The 18,141-nt window shown below is 42.0% G+C and overlaps 1 protein-coding gene across 8 annotated transcripts in view; it reads right to left on the bottom strand.

Moving 5' to 3' along the window:
• The window catches only part of ror2 (receptor tyrosine kinase-like orphan receptor 2), a 452,945-nt gene that overhangs the window by 79,391 nt on the left and 355,413 nt on the right, over positions 1-18,141 (bottom strand). For all 8 annotated transcript variants that reach the window (XM_068030160.1, XM_068030157.1, XM_068030161.1 and 5 more), the window contains one exon: positions 12,709-12,745. In XM_068030160.1, the coding sequence (XP_067886261.1) occupies positions 12,709-12,745 (37 nt within the window). The remainder of the gene's footprint in view (positions 1-12,708; positions 12,746-18,141) is intronic.

Below are 18,141 nucleotides of genomic sequence, written 5' to 3' on the forward strand. Positions count from 1 at the left end.
AATTGCCCTTGATAAGGTGGTGGTGAGCTGCTTTCTTGAACTTCTGCAGTCCATTGATGTAGATAAAACCATAGTGCTGGTAGGGAGTTCCAGGTTTATGACCCAGCGACAGCGAAGGAGCAGTGATACAGTCCCAAGTCAGGATGGTGTTTGACTTGGAGGGGAACTTGCAGGTGGTGGTGTTCCCATGCACATGCTACCCTTGTTCTTTTAGGTGGTAGAGGTCTTGGGTTTGGAAGGTGCTGTCGATGGAGGTTGCTGCAGTGCATCTTGTAGATGGTACACACTGCTGCAACTGTGTGCCGGTGGCGTAGGGAGTGAATGTTTAAGGTTGTGGATAGGGTGCCAATCAATTGGGCTGCATTGTCTTGGATGGTGCTGATCATTCTGATTGTTGTTGGAGCTGCAGTCATCCAGTCAAGTGGACAGTATTCCATCGCACTCCTGACTTGTGCCTTGTAGATGGTGGACAGGCTTTGGGAAGTCAGGAGGTGAGTTACCAACTGCAGAATTCCCAACCTCTGACCTGCTCTTGTAGCCACAATACTTATATGGTTTGTCCAGTTAAGTTTCTGGTCAATGGTAACCCCCAGGATGTTGATGGTGGGGGATTCAGTGATTGTAATGCCATTGATTGTCAAGGGCAGATGGTTGGATTGTCTCTTGTTGGAGATGGTCATTGCCTGGTACTTGTATGGTGCGAATGATACTTGCCACTTAATAGCCCAAACCTGAATGTTGTCAGGTCTTGCTGCATGCGGGCATGGACTGCTTCAGTATCTGAGGAGTTGTGAATGGTACTAAACACTGTGCAATCATCAGCAAATATCCTCATTCTGACCATATGATAGCGGGAAGGTGATTAAAACAGCTGAAGATAGGTTTAGGACAGTACTCTGAGGAACTCCTGCAATGATGCCCTGGGGCTGAGATGATTTGTCTCCAACAACTAAAACCACCTTCCTTAGGACTTAAAGGAATCAAGGGATATTGGGGATCGAGCAGGAAAATGAAGTTGAGGTCGAAGATCAGCCATGATTTTTAGAATGGTGAAGCAGTCTCGAGGGGCCGTAGGGCCTAAACCTGCTTCTATTTCTAATATAATTATGTTTGTATTCATGACCCCATTGGGTGCATGTACCCTTATGTTTCTAGAATACAAGGCATTTTATGAATATACAAAAAGTTTAAAAATATCCCAGTACTGCAATGAAACAGTGATACAAGGCCGTAACAATATCAATAATTTATAGAAAGAAATATTTGAAGTAATGAATTTCTCTAAGAAAGCAGCTCTGCCATATTGGCCACAAGATTTCAATTAACTAAAATTTACTGTAAACTCTGAATTGCAATGCAATCAATGGCCAAAATACAGGGCCAGTATAGTCATGTTTTGGTGTTTTTTTTATACTCAACTATTCCTTGGCAGAGGAGCTACTATTACGAACATACAAACTAGGAGCAGGAGTAGGCCACGGGATATTCATCAATGTGGGGAACACTATATCCACAAACTTTAAAGTATTCGGAAATGGTACCATACTCTAACTGAACACATCTTGTAACAGACAAGTAGATAAACAGTAAGGAAGAAAAATAAAAGGATTCTTTGAAGACACAAGATTAAGTTTTTGGCAGCTTTGACAGCCCAGCAAAAAATGTTTCATTGTAATTGCAAAATACTCACTGGTAGATAAACAAACAGCAAGACTAACACCAGAAATATTCTTCAGCTTAGAGGCTTTCTGGCATTACACATTTGCTACAAAATGTCATTTTATTTATTTCTACCACATCTTTTCGAGTTCAGCAAGGGTAGAAACGATACAGCAGCTTTATTTTTTTAACTAAAACTCCTAATCTTTTCTTGTCCTTTTGTATTATATGTGAAAAGAAGCACCATCAGAGGAAGAGAAGAATTATTTATGGGATGGACACAACATCCCAGCAAGAAAATCATGGGGTGTGGGAGAGGGAGGTACAATGATGTTCCAGTACCAGATTAAATTAGTTATTCCGTTATAACGATGGCAGTATCATTGGGGTGTAGTTATAATAAATGTGTTTCTACGAGTCAAAGATAAAAGTTGTGCAGTTAAATCATGAAACCAATTGTTCAGAAAAGTCAAATGTGAAATTTAATTAGTTAATTCCTTTGTACTGTGGATGAGTCAAGAGTTTTATGTAGTAAGGACTTCAAGAAAAAAAAGATTCCATTTGTCTCATAGTTATATAGTATTAATGGCAACAATAACTGGAAAATATGTTGAAGTCAATCACGTGCTATGCATGCACTGTAACTGGAAAGTAACAGACATCGGTGTTTGAAGTTATATTACTGATTAGATCTAGCCACATGCTATTTATATTGGCCGTGAACAGGAGGCAACATATGGTCATTGATTAGAAGGTTCTACGTATCAGTTTAACAATTGATTCTGATCACGAGTACTTAAGTATATATGGGCTATATAACCATCTACTGGAGATGCTTTGCTACACAAGTATACATCAGTTATTGTAAAAACTATAAATAACTTGATAAACAATATCTGTAAACATAACCAAAATAGCACTGGATCAAAAGTTATAGAGTCATAGAGTTATACAGCACAGAAACTGGCCCTGCGGCCCATCGTGTCTGTGTCGGCCATCAAGCACCTATCTATTCTGATCCCATTTTCCAGCACTTGGCCCGTAGCCTTGTATGCTATGGTGTTTCAGGTGCGCATCTAAATACTTCTTAAATGTTGTGAAGGTTTCTGCCTCTACCATCCCTTCAGGTAGTGTGTTCCAGATTCCAACCACCCCTGGGTGAAATTTTCTTTCCTCAAATCCCCTCTAAACCTCCTGCCCCTTACCTTAAATCTATGCCACCTGGTTACTGATCCCTCTGCTAAGGGAAAATGTTTCTTCCTATCTATCCTATCAATGCCCCTCATAATGTTGGATACCTCAATCATGTTCCCCCTCAGCCTTTTCTGCTCTAAGGGAAACAACCCTAGTCTATCCAGTCTCTCTACATAGCTGAAATGCTCCAGCCCAGGCAACATCCTGGTGAATCTCCTCTGCACCTTTTCCAGTGCAATCACATCCTTTCTATAGTGAGGTGACCAGAACTAGACAAGTACTCCAGCTGTAGCCTAACTAGCATTTTATACAGCTCCATCATAACCTCCCTGCTCTTATATTCTATGCCTCGGCTAATAAAGGCAAGTATCGTATATGCCTTCCTAACCACCTTATCTACCTGTGCTGCTGCCTTCAGTGATCTATGGACAAGTACACCAAGGTCCCTCTGACCCTCTGTGCTTCCCAGGGTCCTACCATCCATTGTATATTCTCTTGCCTTGTTAGTCCTCCCAAGGTGCATCACCTCACACTTCTCAGGATTAAGTTCCATTTGCCACTGCTCCGCCCATCTTACCAGCCCATCTATATCGTCCTGTAATCTAAGACTTTCCTCCTCACTATTTACGACACCACCAATTTTCATGTGAGCTGCGAACTTACTGATCATACCTCCTATATTCACCGTCTAAATCATTAATGTACACTACAAACAGCAAGGGTCCCAGCACTGATCCCTGCGGTACACCACTGGTCACAGGCTTCCAATCGCAAAGGCAACCCTCGACCATCACCCTATCCCTCCTGCCACTAAGCTAATTTTGGATCCAATTTGCCCTGGATCCTTTGGGTTCTTACCTTCTTAACCAATCTCCCATGCGGGACCTTATCAAAAGCCTTACTGAAGTCCATGTAGACTACATCAACTGCCTTAAACTCATCTACACATCTAGTCACCTTCTCGAAAAATTCAATCAAGTTTGTTAGACACGATCTCACCCTGACAAAGCCATGCTGACTATTCTTGATTAATCCTTGCCTCTCCAAGTGGAGATTAATTCTGTCCCTCAGAATTTTTTCCAATAGTTTCCCTATCACTAATGTTAGACTCACTGGCCTGTAATTACTTGGTTTGTCCCTGCTACCCTTCTTGAATAATGGTACCACATTTGCTGTCCTCCAGTTCTCTGGTACCTCTCCTGTGGCCAGAGAGGATTTGAACATTTGTGTCAGAGCCCCTGCTATCTCCTCCCTTGCCTCACATAACAGCCTGGGATACATCTCATCTGGGCCTGGGGATTTATCCACTTTTAAGCCCGCTAAAACAGCTAATACTTCCTCTCTTTCAATGCTAATAAGTTCAAGTATGTCATAATCCTCCTCCCTGATCTCTACATCTACATTGTCCTTCTCCATAGTGAACACAGATGAAAAGTAATCATTTAGAACCTCACCTATGTCCTCCAGCTCCACACACAGATTGCCACTTTGGTCCCTAATGGGCCCTATTCTTTCCCTAGTTATCCTCTTGCCCTTAGTATACTGATAAAATGCCATGAGATTTTCCTTTATCTTGCCCGCCAGTGTTTTTTCATATCCCCTCTTCGCTCTCCTAATTACTTTTTTAAGTACCCCCCTACACTTTCTTTCCTCCTCTAGGGCCTCCGCTGTTTTCAGCGCTTTGAATCTGCCATAAGTCTCCTTTTTTTTTCCTTATCCGATCCTCTATTTCCCTGGACATCCAGGGTTCCCTGGACTTGTTGGTCCTACCCTTCACCTTTACGGGAACATGTTGGCCCTGAACTCTCACTATTTACTTTTTGAATGACTCCCACTGGTCTGATGTAGACTTTCCGACAAGTAGCGGCTCCCAGTCTACTTTGGCCAGATCCTGTTTTATCATATTGCAATCGGCCTTCCCTCAATTCAGTATTTTTATTTCCAGTCCCTCTTTGTCCTTTTCCATAACTATCTTAAATCTTACAGAGTTATGGTCACTATCTCCGAAATGCTCCCTCACTTACACTTCTACCACTTGTCCGGCTTCATTCCCTCAGATTAGGTTCAGTACCGCCCCTTCTCTTGTAGGACTTTCTACGTGCTGACTCAAAAAGCTGTCCTGTATGCACTTTAAGAATTCCACCCCCTTTAAGTCTTTTGCACTAAGACTATCCCAGTTGATATTGGGGAAGTTGAAATCCCTGACTATTATTACCCTATTATTTTTACACCTCTCTGAGGTTTGCCTACATATCTGCTCCTCTATCTCTCCCTGACTGTTTGGAGGCCTGTAGTACAATCCCAGCCAAGTGATTGCCCGCTTTTTGTTTTTGTGCTACCTATATGGCCTCATTTGAGGAACCTTCTAAGATATCATCCCTCCTTACTGCAATAATTGACTCCTTGATCAACAGTGCAATGCCACCTCCTCTTTTACACCCTCCCCTGTCAAGCCTACGATACCCTGGAACACTGAGCTGCCAGTCCTGCCCTTCCCTCAACCATGTCTCTGTGATAGCAATAATACCATATTCCCAAGTATTAATGCCCTCAATTATGAGCTGATATATTCTCAATTTTATTAAAAACTTGTAATGTTAAAATGCTGAGCCAACATCCTAAGTTGTCATATTGTTTCAATGGACACTGTACCACAGCTTTGACATACATGGCTAGGATCTTGCAAAGGAGATTGTGATGTCCCATACGCACTCCTATGCCAGCAATTCATTATTATCTCTTGTTGGAGAATGAGGGAGAAAGCAAGAGGCTATTTTGGAGCCAAGCTATTAACCTGCATGCCAATAGTGAATTATTTCTTTTGAAGTTATAATCCCTACTTTTCTTAAGAAAGACTTTCATTGCCTCGATAAATGCTGGGATTGTCCTGCCTCGATAGCTATTTTCCACATCCAGACTGATAACAGAAAAAAAGAAAAAAAATGACAAGAGGAAAAGAGAAAGAGGAAAAAAGAAAAAAGAGGATAAGAAAATGGAAGGGGATACATTAAGCCACTTGGCCACACATTGTGACCCATGTGACAGACACAGCTTGCCTCTGTCAACCATGTTTATATATTTTTAGCACACAGCAATATCTCCAGTAATCCAGTAATAAAAACAGAAAGTGCTGGAAATACTCAGCATGTCAGGCAGCATCTGTGGAGAGAGAAGCAGAGTTAACATTTCAGGTCTGTGACCTTTCATCAGAACTCAATATCTCCAGTGTCTGATTAGAAAGTACAAATCGCACCAAGAACAAAAATTAGACAACAGTCAATTAAAATAATAAAGGAATTCAAATACTTTGTTAGGTCTAAAATAAAATTTGCACCATTTACTTAAAAGCTCAATGTCTTTCCAGGAAGCTAAACAGATCTTGATATATGAAAGACATAGTGTAGGTTGTGTTTCTCATTTTCAAAAGTGCCTGAATTTCTGATAGAGCCATTTATACAAATAACACTATTGTGATACAAGTCTGCAACCAATAGATAGTGAATAAATTCGCAGTCCACTATACCCAAACTATTTGATCCATGTTGATGGTTCTACTAAACAAGGAGAGTATTAAGTATCTGCTTAACCACTATAAAGACATAGATAATTTCTACTGCACTGAAGGTGGAGCTGCACAGCACATCTACTGTCTAGGACCTGAGCTTGAAGCCAGCACTTACTGATAGGATGAAAATTTTCGCTTTATTGGCTGTGAAGGCCCTCAATAATGTGAGCTGGGGGAGTGTTAAAACTAATTTGCAGGGCCATCTACATCCTGGGGGTTACCATTGTCCAGAAAATTAACTGGACCAGCCACATAAATACTGTGGCTACAACAGCAGGTCAGTGACTGGGAATTTTTTGACTAATAACTCACCTCCGGACTCCCCAACACCTGTCCATCTACAAGGCACAAGTCAGGAGTGTGATCGAATACTCTCCACTTGCATGTATGATTGCAGCTTCAACAACACAAAGCAGCCCGCTTGATTGGCACCCCATCCACCCACCTTAAACATTCACTCCCTCTGTCGCTGGTGCACAGTGTCAGCAGTGTATACCATTTACAAGATGCACTGCAGCAACTTGCCATGGTTCCTTCAACAGCACCTTCCAAACCCACAACCTCTACCATCTAGAAGGACAATGGCAGCAGACACGTGGGGAACACCACCACCTGCAAGTTTCCCTCCAAGGCAAATACCATTCTGACTTGGAACTATATTGCCATTCCTTCAATGTCGCTGGATCAAAATCCTGGAACTCCCTTCTTACCAGCACTGTGGGTGTACCTACACCACATAGATGAAGGTGTCGGCTCACCACCACCTTCTCAAGGATAATTAGGGATGGGCAATAAATGGTGGCCTTGCTAGCGATGCTCACATCCTAAGAATGAACTTTAAAATATAAGGGCATAATTTGACATTAAATTGGCAATGGAATATAGAAGCACATGAACTACGACATGACAAAAGACCAAAGTCCGTCTGTATGATACAACAATAATAGTTGTTAACGAATAATGATTATCTCACTCAGTGTAATCACAGATTCATAATGTGGAAAAATAAAAATTTACACAAGTTGAGCAATGTTGTCTCTACCTTTTCTTGTAGTAGGTGAGCAATTTGTTTTTACATGTGCGGGCCCTTTAAAATTTTTTGCATAGCTGCGCATATGTGGTGACTTAAAGGGGTTGATCTATGCAAGGTCTGCCCGAGAACTTTCAAGTTGCTGGCTGCACAGCTTAGAGGGAACCTTGAAGTTGAGTATAATGTGTACTTCTGAGTCTGGGATTAAGAGCCCGCCCAGCATCCCTAATAGGACGGCGAGCTCGGAGGTGGTCAATTAGGGGGCTGCCTCCGGGAAGATTGCTGAGCTGCTCTCGCTGCTGGCAAATATGGACTACGGACCCCATTTGGTCCCAACATCAGGGTCCTGAAACGTGGGAAAAATCCTGCCCATTGTGACCAGAACCTCTGCAATCTCCTCTCTGACTTTCTTTAATGACCTAGGGTGCATAGCAGATGAGATCCACTTTCAGTTCTGCTAACAGTTTCAGAATCAATTCTGAACCAACAGTTACCTCTTAACAATTGTTCCATATCCTCTTCCCAACACATGGCCCTGCCAGGGACGGGCTTGTCTTTGCATTATGCAAATATCTCAGGCAGCAAATTTGGATGATTCCAGGCTTTTTAAAGCTTTTCTTTGTCTCTTAACTCTCTCTCTCTCAAACCTGTCTTTCTTTCCCTCTCTGTATTTTGCATTCTGCACTTGATTTTACATTGAATTAATTATTCTGATTTAAGACTTCCTAATTTAGACTGTGTGCATCAGTAAGGATTCTTTAATCTGATTGGATGAAGACCCATGCCGTTGCTAGCCCCGTTGATGCAAGTCCCGGATTCCCTGTACTGGGCACCACATTGTATTGGACTCCTGATGACCATAAGTTGATGTGCAAAAGCAAACGAAAAATCTGTGGGCAGCTATAAGTGTAATGAACAGCAAGTTTGTCATTTGTCGCTGACTGCAAATCCGGACCAGTAGGTTCAGTCCTGAGATGGCTATTTCATTGTGATGAGTAATTTGCATTGAGTTGGAATATCACATTTGTCATAAAATGCAACCATAGGAGAAAAATTCAAAATATTCTGAATACATAAGATAAAATAAGTGACAAAGCAATGGCGATAAATGCTTTGTTGAAAATAAATGCTGGCTTTGACAGCAATGCCTGCAACCCAAGAACGAATAAAACAAACAAGTGTGGCCCAACCAAGGTTCAGTATGAGTTCAGCATAACATCTCTACTTTTCATTCCATGGAAATCAACTCTAGTGTTTGGTTTCCTTTTTTATAAAATATAGCCTTGTTGACCTCTTTCACTACTTCTGGCAATGTGTGTATTTGTACTCCCTGATCCCTTTTCTTCACTTACCCCAGTTAGATACTTATTTTCCAGTATGTGGCCTCCTTGTTTTTCTGACCAAAATATCTGTGTTGAAACTCATTTGCCAATTATATGCCCATTATGCAAGTTTATTAATGTCTTCTAGTAATTTGTTGCAGTCCTCCTCAGTATTGACTATCCCTCTCAAATTTGGTGTCATCTGTAAGTTTAGAAACTGTGGGTAGAATTTTCTAGCCCTTTGGTGGTGGGTTCAGGGGCGAGCGAGGTGGGGAAATCTGAGAAATTGACCTCGAGTCAGGATCTGGACATGCTCCTACCCTTTGTCAGCTTTCCCCGGGGTGGAATTGAAGGAGAGCCAAGCCCACTGACAGACTGCTGTTCAAAGCACTTCTCTCAAATTGTGCCAACCATCACCATGGCATGGGAGCAGCTTACGCAGCACCATCTTCCACCTCTGATGAGGATCCAGAGCACAACACGCCAGAGCCAGCAACAGAAGACCAGCAGCAGTCCCAGCTGCCTCCTCCTCAGCCACATGCCTCTACATACAGCAGGTGGGATGGACACCTAGATCCAGCTGGAATGAGGTGAGACCCCAACACACAGAGCATCAGTTCTCTCAACATGTCTGTGAGACAGTGCCTCAGGATCTCACAGCAGGCTGCTGCTGACATCTGCAGCCTTCTAGAACAAGACTTTCTTCACAGTGGAGCAAGTGGGCCACTCCATTCCCAATGGCCAACAAAGTGTCTGTCAATGGAGGGCCACTCCATTCCCCACATCCCCATATCCCACCAGTCTCTGGCTCAAATCAAGTAGTGTGCTCTCTTCTTCCTCAAGAAGCGAAAGCCGAGAGGTGTGAGTACTCGCAATGGCTTGTTTGCGGAAGAGGGAAGGACACCATTTCCGAGGCTGACTGTGAGGCATCAGTGTAAAAGGGCAATAGGCTGAGGACTAGTGTTAGTGCCTTGGAAAGTTGATCTGCAACTGTCTTCAGAACAGTTCACACCCCAACTGAACTAAAACAATATCCAAACCCCAAAACAGAAAGTCAACCTCCTGACCGCCCATAAACCTTGACATGTGGCTTCTCTGTAAACATCTTCCCCAGGTCACCAAGGCTTCTGTTGTTTATTGAGCTTAAAGCACATGATTTCCAGCACAGGTTGTTTTCAAACAACATCTCAGTGTCCTTTCAGTGAACTGTTAACAACAAAGCAAAGTCCAGCATTTATGAAATCTTCAGCCTTCCAATGAATCCATCTCCACAATTTAAATGAGTCCTCAAAAAAAATTAACAAAAATATAGAAGTATCTTCATGACAGGATGTGTACTTTGAATATTGTACATAATACTCCAAATGTGGCCTATGGTCTTGTACAAGTTCATTATTCTTTGTATTTCATGTTTCTGTATATGAAACCAAGCATTCGCCCTTTCTACTTTTGCTGCCACATTTAATGGCCTGTGTATTTGAACACCTCTGCTCCCCTCTCCATTTAATTTCTGCTATCTAAGGTACTTGCTTTTCAGATTCTTTCCAAAATGAATGTATTACATCATATTTTTCTACACTGAGCTATAACTACCATCTATCTGTTTAAGCGGCTAGGCTATTTACTTCCTCATGTCTTTTGTAATTCTTGTCAGAATTTGGATGTTCTCTAATTTGATGTCAGCAGTAATTTCAATAATTTTCTCTCAATTCCCAAGTCCAGATGATTAACATGTACAAAAAAGTCAGAATTTACATTTATATAGTGCTTTTCATGTCCTCAGGATGTCCTAAAACACATCTCAGCCAATTAATTATTTTGAAATATAGTCATTGTTCCTACATGCACAAAGGTCCTAGACAACAATTAGAACTCCCCGTTCCTCTTTGAATCAATGCCATAGGATCTTTTACATTCACCTGAACCGTCAGATAGGGCCTTACTTTAACATCTCATCTGAAATTCCACCCCTTTGACAATGAAACATTCACTTGTCCCTTTCTTATTGGAGTAGCAACACATTAACTGTAAAAACAGTCCCAAATATACAGTAACAATACCACTCCTTTCTCACCATTCACATTTACCTTATTCCTGTAAAATCGTAGATAATAAGAATCTTCAACAGTTATAGCTTACGTGCTATATCAGCCTCTCTAACTCGTTTACAAATTTCATGTTCCATTTTCTATCACAGACCTTCCCGTTTGTTTTTCTTCCCACCCACCCTGCTTTCATTTGCTCAAAACCTATTGCATTTCTAACTTTTCTCAGTTTTAATGAAAGGTCACAGACTTGAAATATGAATTTTGTTTCTCTCTCCACAGATGCTGCCAGACCTGCTGAGTATTTGACTCATTTTCTGTTTTTATTTCAGATGTCCAGCAACTGCAGTATTCTGCTTTTGCTCTGTTTTCTTTGCATTGTTTAGCGGTATACAATATATTCCCACCAGTGTGACTAATCTTTGCTATTTCATCAGTTAAAGCCACAGAGGTTCTATCTGGACCACCTCTCTATTCATCTTTTTGCTGTAGTGCTATGACACTGTCTCTAATTAATATCTCTCCTCTTATTTTGTGTCTCCTTATCCTTCCTGAAATTTTATACCCAGGAATTTCCTAACCTTATTCAGCTGTAGCCAGGTGCATGCAAAGTTGCTTTAAAGCTGAATTCAAATCTTAAACTTTTCAACAGCAGAAGCCTAAATCTTGCACATGCACTGTTGTTCCAATGTTGTTGTGCAAGGGCTCTGAAACCACCCTATGGTATAAACATAGAAAAATTAGGAAATACAGAGAGCCACACTCAATGATTCCTCAACATAAATGGGACAATGAATCATGTTCCAGGAGTCACAAGTTCATAACACAAAAGCGGTATCATTTCACCTTCGCCCTGTAAGTTTAAAGAACTAAAAACTGCAAAATGTATCAATATAATAATGTTAATTTTGGCACCTACAATGCATACATTTTACTTCATCTTTCCTTGTGGAGCTGAATTACAAGCGAATGAAATGGAGCCTTTGTTTCAGTCTTCAGCCATTGCTGTTGCCATGCTTCCAGATGTGGAAGCTGCCAAAACCAACAAATACCATTTGGCAGTTTGAGGGCACCAGCTACACTGGACAAGGTCTGTGCAATGAAAGAATTAAACCAACACTTTGAAAGTAAAGAAAAAAAATAAACAACTTGAAGGATTGAGAATTTGTTTCAGAATATTTTTGTTCAGACAGAAAAATTTTCACACAAACTCAAAATAGTGACTCTCCACCGGATCAGTCTGAAACTCCATTTTAAAAGGTATCAGCCCCAGTGGGATATTTTAATACAAATAAAACCAATGCAGCAATCTTATAATTGGAATTAATATATATTAATAACTATACAATAAAAACTCTACCATATTGTTACTTCCTCAAAATCATTTAGTAACTTTTCCTCAAAATACATTTTCCAAAATATTAAAGGTGAGTAATTTTGGTTAAATGACAGAGATGTGAACCTATATTGTGCTGTATTATGGCAGTAAACAGTTTCTACCACAGGTGCAAATATTTGATGTTGGTAGAAGCTGGGGGTGGGTGGGGGGAAAGAGGAAACAGAAGAAAAACAGCACAGCATGTTGGAACTCCAGCCTACTGCACCTGTAATTCCTTGTTATGATGAATTCACAACCTGAAATGTACCACTGTGGGAAGGTGCCACTGGATAGGAGAGGTGTTTCCTGACATTTAAAAATAATGCAGTATTGTTCGATGTAATCATATCCCCATTCTATGCATCACAGCACTTTTGGAAAGATTATAAATAGAAAAGTGAAAGAAAATATAAATAAAGTCCTCTTGTTATTAAAAGAATAAATTCTACAAAATGCACTGACACAATAAGATCTGCAAAAAATGTTTTCAAATTTGACTCATCAGCCTTACTTACTGTGAACTGTGATGTGGATTGTGAGTTGGAGATTGACCTAGAAGAAAGGAATAGAACAAAATGAATACCTGATGTGTTAAAATATTTGACGAAATATATATAAAAATACATACTGTTTAAAGAATATTTGATCCATGCCATCTTGGTTTTATTTTATCTCAAGAGTATTTACCTTCCAGCTAATTCCCTGAAGAGTTTACAACCCACCACAGGATATTTGCTCAGATTTTACAGTCAGCGGCGAATGAACATCAGTCGCCGTTCATTATACTTACCCACAGAATTTGTGTGTGCTCTTGCACTGCGACTCACAATAATTAGAGAGCTGAAACAGCACAATGCCTTTTCTAGGGGAGCTGGAACCTGAGAGAACAGGGCAAACAATGGTGTGTCTCCTCAACCAATAAGATTGAAAAATCCTTACTGAGACATACAGGGCTGAATTTTACCGGCCCCTTGATGCCACGGGTCGAGGCTAGGGGGCCGGTAAAATTCTGTGGGGAGAGGCCCGCCTCGAACGGCGACATCGAAAAGGCCCGCCGCATATTATTGGCTGCAGGGGGACCTCAGTGTGGCCCTCCCCTCCCCCCAGCGGCGGGCCCATCATCTCCATATTAAAATGAACCCTAATAATATTTAAATTAAGTTTACCTGCAGGTGGCGGCCGTCCCACGCCGATTTTACGGCCTTTGTTCGGCCTTTACATGCCTTCGGAACTTGTAAAATTCAGCCCACAGAGTTTAAACCAGGAAGTGTAAATTAAAATATGTAATTCAATGCCAAATCACGTGCAGAAAGTGCAATAAAGAGAGGCAAAGAAAGATGGGGTTGAGAAAGAAAGGCAGAAAGATAAAAGAAACAAAGTAAAAAAGTTTTCTTTAAATTTTTACTTATTTTGAAATCTCCAAGAATAATTAAAATCTGAAGGAATGAGACACTACATTTTTAAAATTTAATTTTTAGTGTCAAAGAGGTTGCTTGGCAGTACTTAAGACTTGAATGGGCAAGCCCCAACTTTTACTGGGTATTTGGTGGTTATCTAGTGGGTAAGTACTGCTACTTGATGCCTTTTATGTACTTGAATGCCAAGAGTCTTGTTCAGGTACCAGCATAGCGAAGCATGTGGAGGAGCAGACCAACTCTGAAAGCAAATGCATGATGCGCACGTGTGGAAGACGGAAGTTTTATAAATAGCGATTGACTCCTCAATAACAGTAAGCACCGTTAGCAAAATCCTAGTTGTTTGAATAACAAAGTGACTCCTGACAATGCAGAGCATGCGCAGAGTGATTGCCGACATCGTCAGTGCATGAGAACATTTGTCAGCTTGCCAGTATGAATGCGTGCGCATGATGTCACCACATAATGAAGTCCTCACCTCGCAACAGCCGCCTCCATTCCCCCGCTCCCTCCCACCATCTCTGCTTCAATCACCACGTCCCCCCTCCAGCCACTTGCCTCTGCTTTCCCTCAGCCACTCATTACCCGTTCCCCCTGGCTGCTTCCCCCCCCTCAGACACTCGCTCCTGCCCTTGCCACATCCCCCCCCCTCGGCTGCTTGCTCCAGGCCTTGCTGCTGCCTTTCCTCAACCACTCTCTTCCGTCCTTGCTGCTTCACCCCCTCCCTCCCCACGGTCGCTTCCAACTTCGGTCACCACAACCCCCCTCAGTCACTCGCTCCTGCCCTCGCCACTTCCCCCCCCCACCCCCCGAGCCGCTCGCTCCCAGCCTTGCCGCTGACCCTCCCCTCGACCGCTCATGCCCCACCAAACCACCCGAAGAAAGCGGTGGGGAACGAGCTGCCGAAGTGCAAGGCAGTGAGCGAGGGATGATGGGGCGACGTGTGATCGAATGGCCGAGAGGAGGGAAGCGATGTGGCCTGGAGCGAGTGGCTGGAGCTGGGGGGGGATGGTGGGAGCAAATGGCCAAGGGGGGGGAAGCAGCGAGACCAGGTGAGAGTGGCTGAGGGAATGCAGCGGCAAGGCGGAAGCGAGCAGCGAGAAGATGGACGCAGGAGGAAGCGGCAAAGAGAAGCGCAATGGCAGAAGGGAGCGGTGCACTGTTGGGGGGTGGGATGGAGGCGAAGACCGCAACCATTGAGGGGATTTGGGTTTAACTTATATTTTGTGATAAGTTGAGCAGCGCCATCTTTATTACTGGCAGCTGCTTGAGACGTCGCAGAGAGTGACGTTTCTGTGGATGAGGCTGCATTTGCGCATGTGCTAGTACTGCGCCACCTAGTGGTTGCATTGTCAGCAAACGGAGCCTTTATATAATGTTTGATCCATGCCACCTTGTTTTACTTTGTCTTGAGTATTTACCTGAATATTTTCCCTCCCACCACATCTTCCTAACCAGTACAAGATCAGGATGGAGAAGGGGTGGAATCAGTGACCTCTTATTATGGGTTGGATTTTGTGGTAAGCAGTGAAGCAGTGGCACTCACCGCTGACCTCGAAGAAAGCTGCCCACAAAGATCTAGTCATCGCTGTGGCTTGGACTTCTCCTACCCTGATGTCAGTTTGAATCTGGTAGCAAGTCAAGGGGCTCTCCAAGTGGTGTAGTCAAACTGAGGAAGTGACCTATCACATTGGTATGCTCAGAGACAGGAAATCAGGAAGCAAAAATACACTGAATCCCTTCACTTTCTTTTCAATTTTACAGATAGCGAAATAAATGAATTGGACATAAACATGGGGTTAAAGTAAAAGCTAAAAATAGCAATAAACTTTTAAAAATATGTGGATATTTTTTTATCATAGTAGAGAATTGCAACATTCAACAAATATAAAATTATTCTTTTATTTTCAAAGTCATAGCTATTTAAAAATGACAGGGTGATGTAGGAGTACTATCTGCTGAATACCTATTACAGATTTCCGCATTGAGCAAAGCGTTAAACTAAAATAAAAATATAATTAGACTACCCTCCATTAGATGGACATTTCATACCTTTCAGAAGAAGAATGGGGAAAAGTTAATTTTTCATTTCCACAAAATATTTTACAATAGAGGGAAACAGACAGAACATTTATCAATTGTAAACGTCTCTTTAGAAAACCAGCACAAATCTCAACCCACCATTTCTTCTGTCACCATCACTCTTTTACAGACTGCCTAAGGTGCCAATAAAATCTCTCTAGGTCATCAATCATCACTTTGACGTCTAATCCCATAGAGTTATCCATCATTACTGAACTATAGTTGTTGCGTTTATACTTGGCTATAGGAAAATCTGATTAGCAATTAGCACCTCAGTACAAATCTGTCCATTCTGTCAGCATTCACCAGGATCAATTTTGCAAGATGCATGACTACAAGCTACTGCAATGGAACTGGCATTATTGCCAGCTCCCTGAGATAGAGAGTTTTAGCATTACAACTGTTGCTAAATATAATAGTATATGTCTAAAGTCTGGTATGTGAAATTTATTTTAAAAATTAGAAAAGTTTGTTCAAAGGGATCAGACTATAACTCCCCCACTTCTGCCACAAATGGTCATTAAGAAACAAGAAGTGATATAACCCCAAACCATTACTTTGGGTAAAGCATACTATGGGAGCTATTTCCAAAACTCCAGGATTGAATATTTTCCATGGACATGAATTGTGATGGTACACTTGCTGCCTTGACTCAGTAGTCTAACATTATCCTTTGAACATTCTTGGAAATAACAAGCATTATTGATAAAGGTACAACTAATCTCCCAGACTGCTTAACATACAAATTATCTTTCATATCTATGACTCTATGATATCCAATTTCCAGGTAAAATATAACTTAAGTGCATCACAACGAGGATAATTTTGCTCCAAAATAAGAGAAGCTTATTTTTTGGGCAGGTTCCCTTCATCTAACCTTTTCTGTAACTATTTTATGTCAATAAATAATAGTCCCCTGGTTATTTATTCGAGTGTCATGTAAACAGGGCAAACATATATCATGCTTTGCAATGCTCTATGCCAAGCAAAAGTTGCTAAGGCCTGTGTGTGAGTGCAACTTAAAGGGGCAGCTTTGCTTTAGGCAAAGTTTTTAAAAAATCTAATAGAAAAATTCTTATGAAAAATTTATTTTTCATAGGATTACAATAATCTTCTGTTGATACCTAGTCAAATTATCCTCTGCAAAAAATCTGGTCTATCATCCGAAAATGATGACTGGAGAGGTTCTTGGCTCTTGTGGTATATGTTTCAGATTTATATAAAATATTCACAGGGTTCTATCTGAGGTTGCAGAAGTGAAACAGGAAAAATGGCTTTAAAGATATTGAGTTCTCTTGTATCTCTACATATTCCAAAGGGTGCAGAGAATGCCACTGGGATACTATGAAAGCTGTATTTCCAAAGTCACTGCTGCCTTTTCCACTACCAATCAGGAGAGCAGAATGCTGATTATTTCAAACATAGCTTCAAAATACTTGGTGATGTAAGATACCATAATGAAGTGTGTTAAAAAAAAACTTTGGAACGGCTTTTGGCTCAACGAAGTTAACACCTGGTGTGCAGTTTCTAGCTCATCCTCAATGAATTAATAATGTCTCAAAGATGTCAGGCAGAAATTTTACAGTGGGTGGGGTGGTAGGGGTGGCAGTGTTGGGAACCTGCTTGTTGCTGGAGCGGGATTTGCCATGGCTGTTTAACTCAGCCAAGGTATTAGCATCCCGCTTCTGAATTTCCTGACCAATCACAGTGCAGGCATGATGCCAACCCACACCTGTCAATGGCAGGGGTCAGAATGGCTGCATTCTGTATAGATTCCAGAGGCTTCAGAAAGAAAAAGTATGGAAGGGTGATGTGGGAAGGCTGCTCCCTGGTTCTTGTACTCTTCCCTGGAGGTCCTACTGTGGGTTGTCAGGACCCGCAGAGAAGCCTCATTTCCTGCGGATGAGAGGAAGAGGCCAGTTCAGTGTGGGTGGAACTGGCAGACAAAGTAAGCAGCAGGACTATGGTCCTCACTCCTGGATTCAGTGCTGCAAGAGGTTCAACAACCTCATGAGGACAGGAAAGGTGACTGGCATCCCACTTTCAGGTGTCAACCCCCACACTCTGACTTCCACAGCATTCTCCTGCACAGCACACCTCAGAATACACCTTGCAGCTCCACTCACTTCTCTCTTTACAGGCACTTCTTCACATCCTCTTCTGAACAGCCAACACTGACACTCACTCTCATCTTAGTGCTACCTCACAACCATGCCTCACATTCACCTTCCACAAAAGTTGTCATTCCCTCCTCTCAACACAATCCACTTCTCACACTCTCTGCTTTCTCTCCTTGCAAAAGGGAGCGCAGTACTCCAGAGAGGCACAGAGAACCGGGTGTGGCCCTCCACTGACAGTCACCCTGACTGTTGCACGGAGGCGGCCTTGGAGATTGGGAGGGATACTATAAAAGCAGCATTTCCAAAGTCACTGCTGCCTTTTCCACTACCA

This window comes from Heterodontus francisci, chromosome 4, assembly GCF_036365525.1.
Source record: "Heterodontus francisci isolate sHetFra1 chromosome 4, sHetFra1.hap1, whole genome shotgun sequence".
In the NCBI taxonomy this organism is placed as follows: domain Eukaryota; kingdom Metazoa; phylum Chordata; class Chondrichthyes; order Heterodontiformes; family Heterodontidae; genus Heterodontus; species Heterodontus francisci.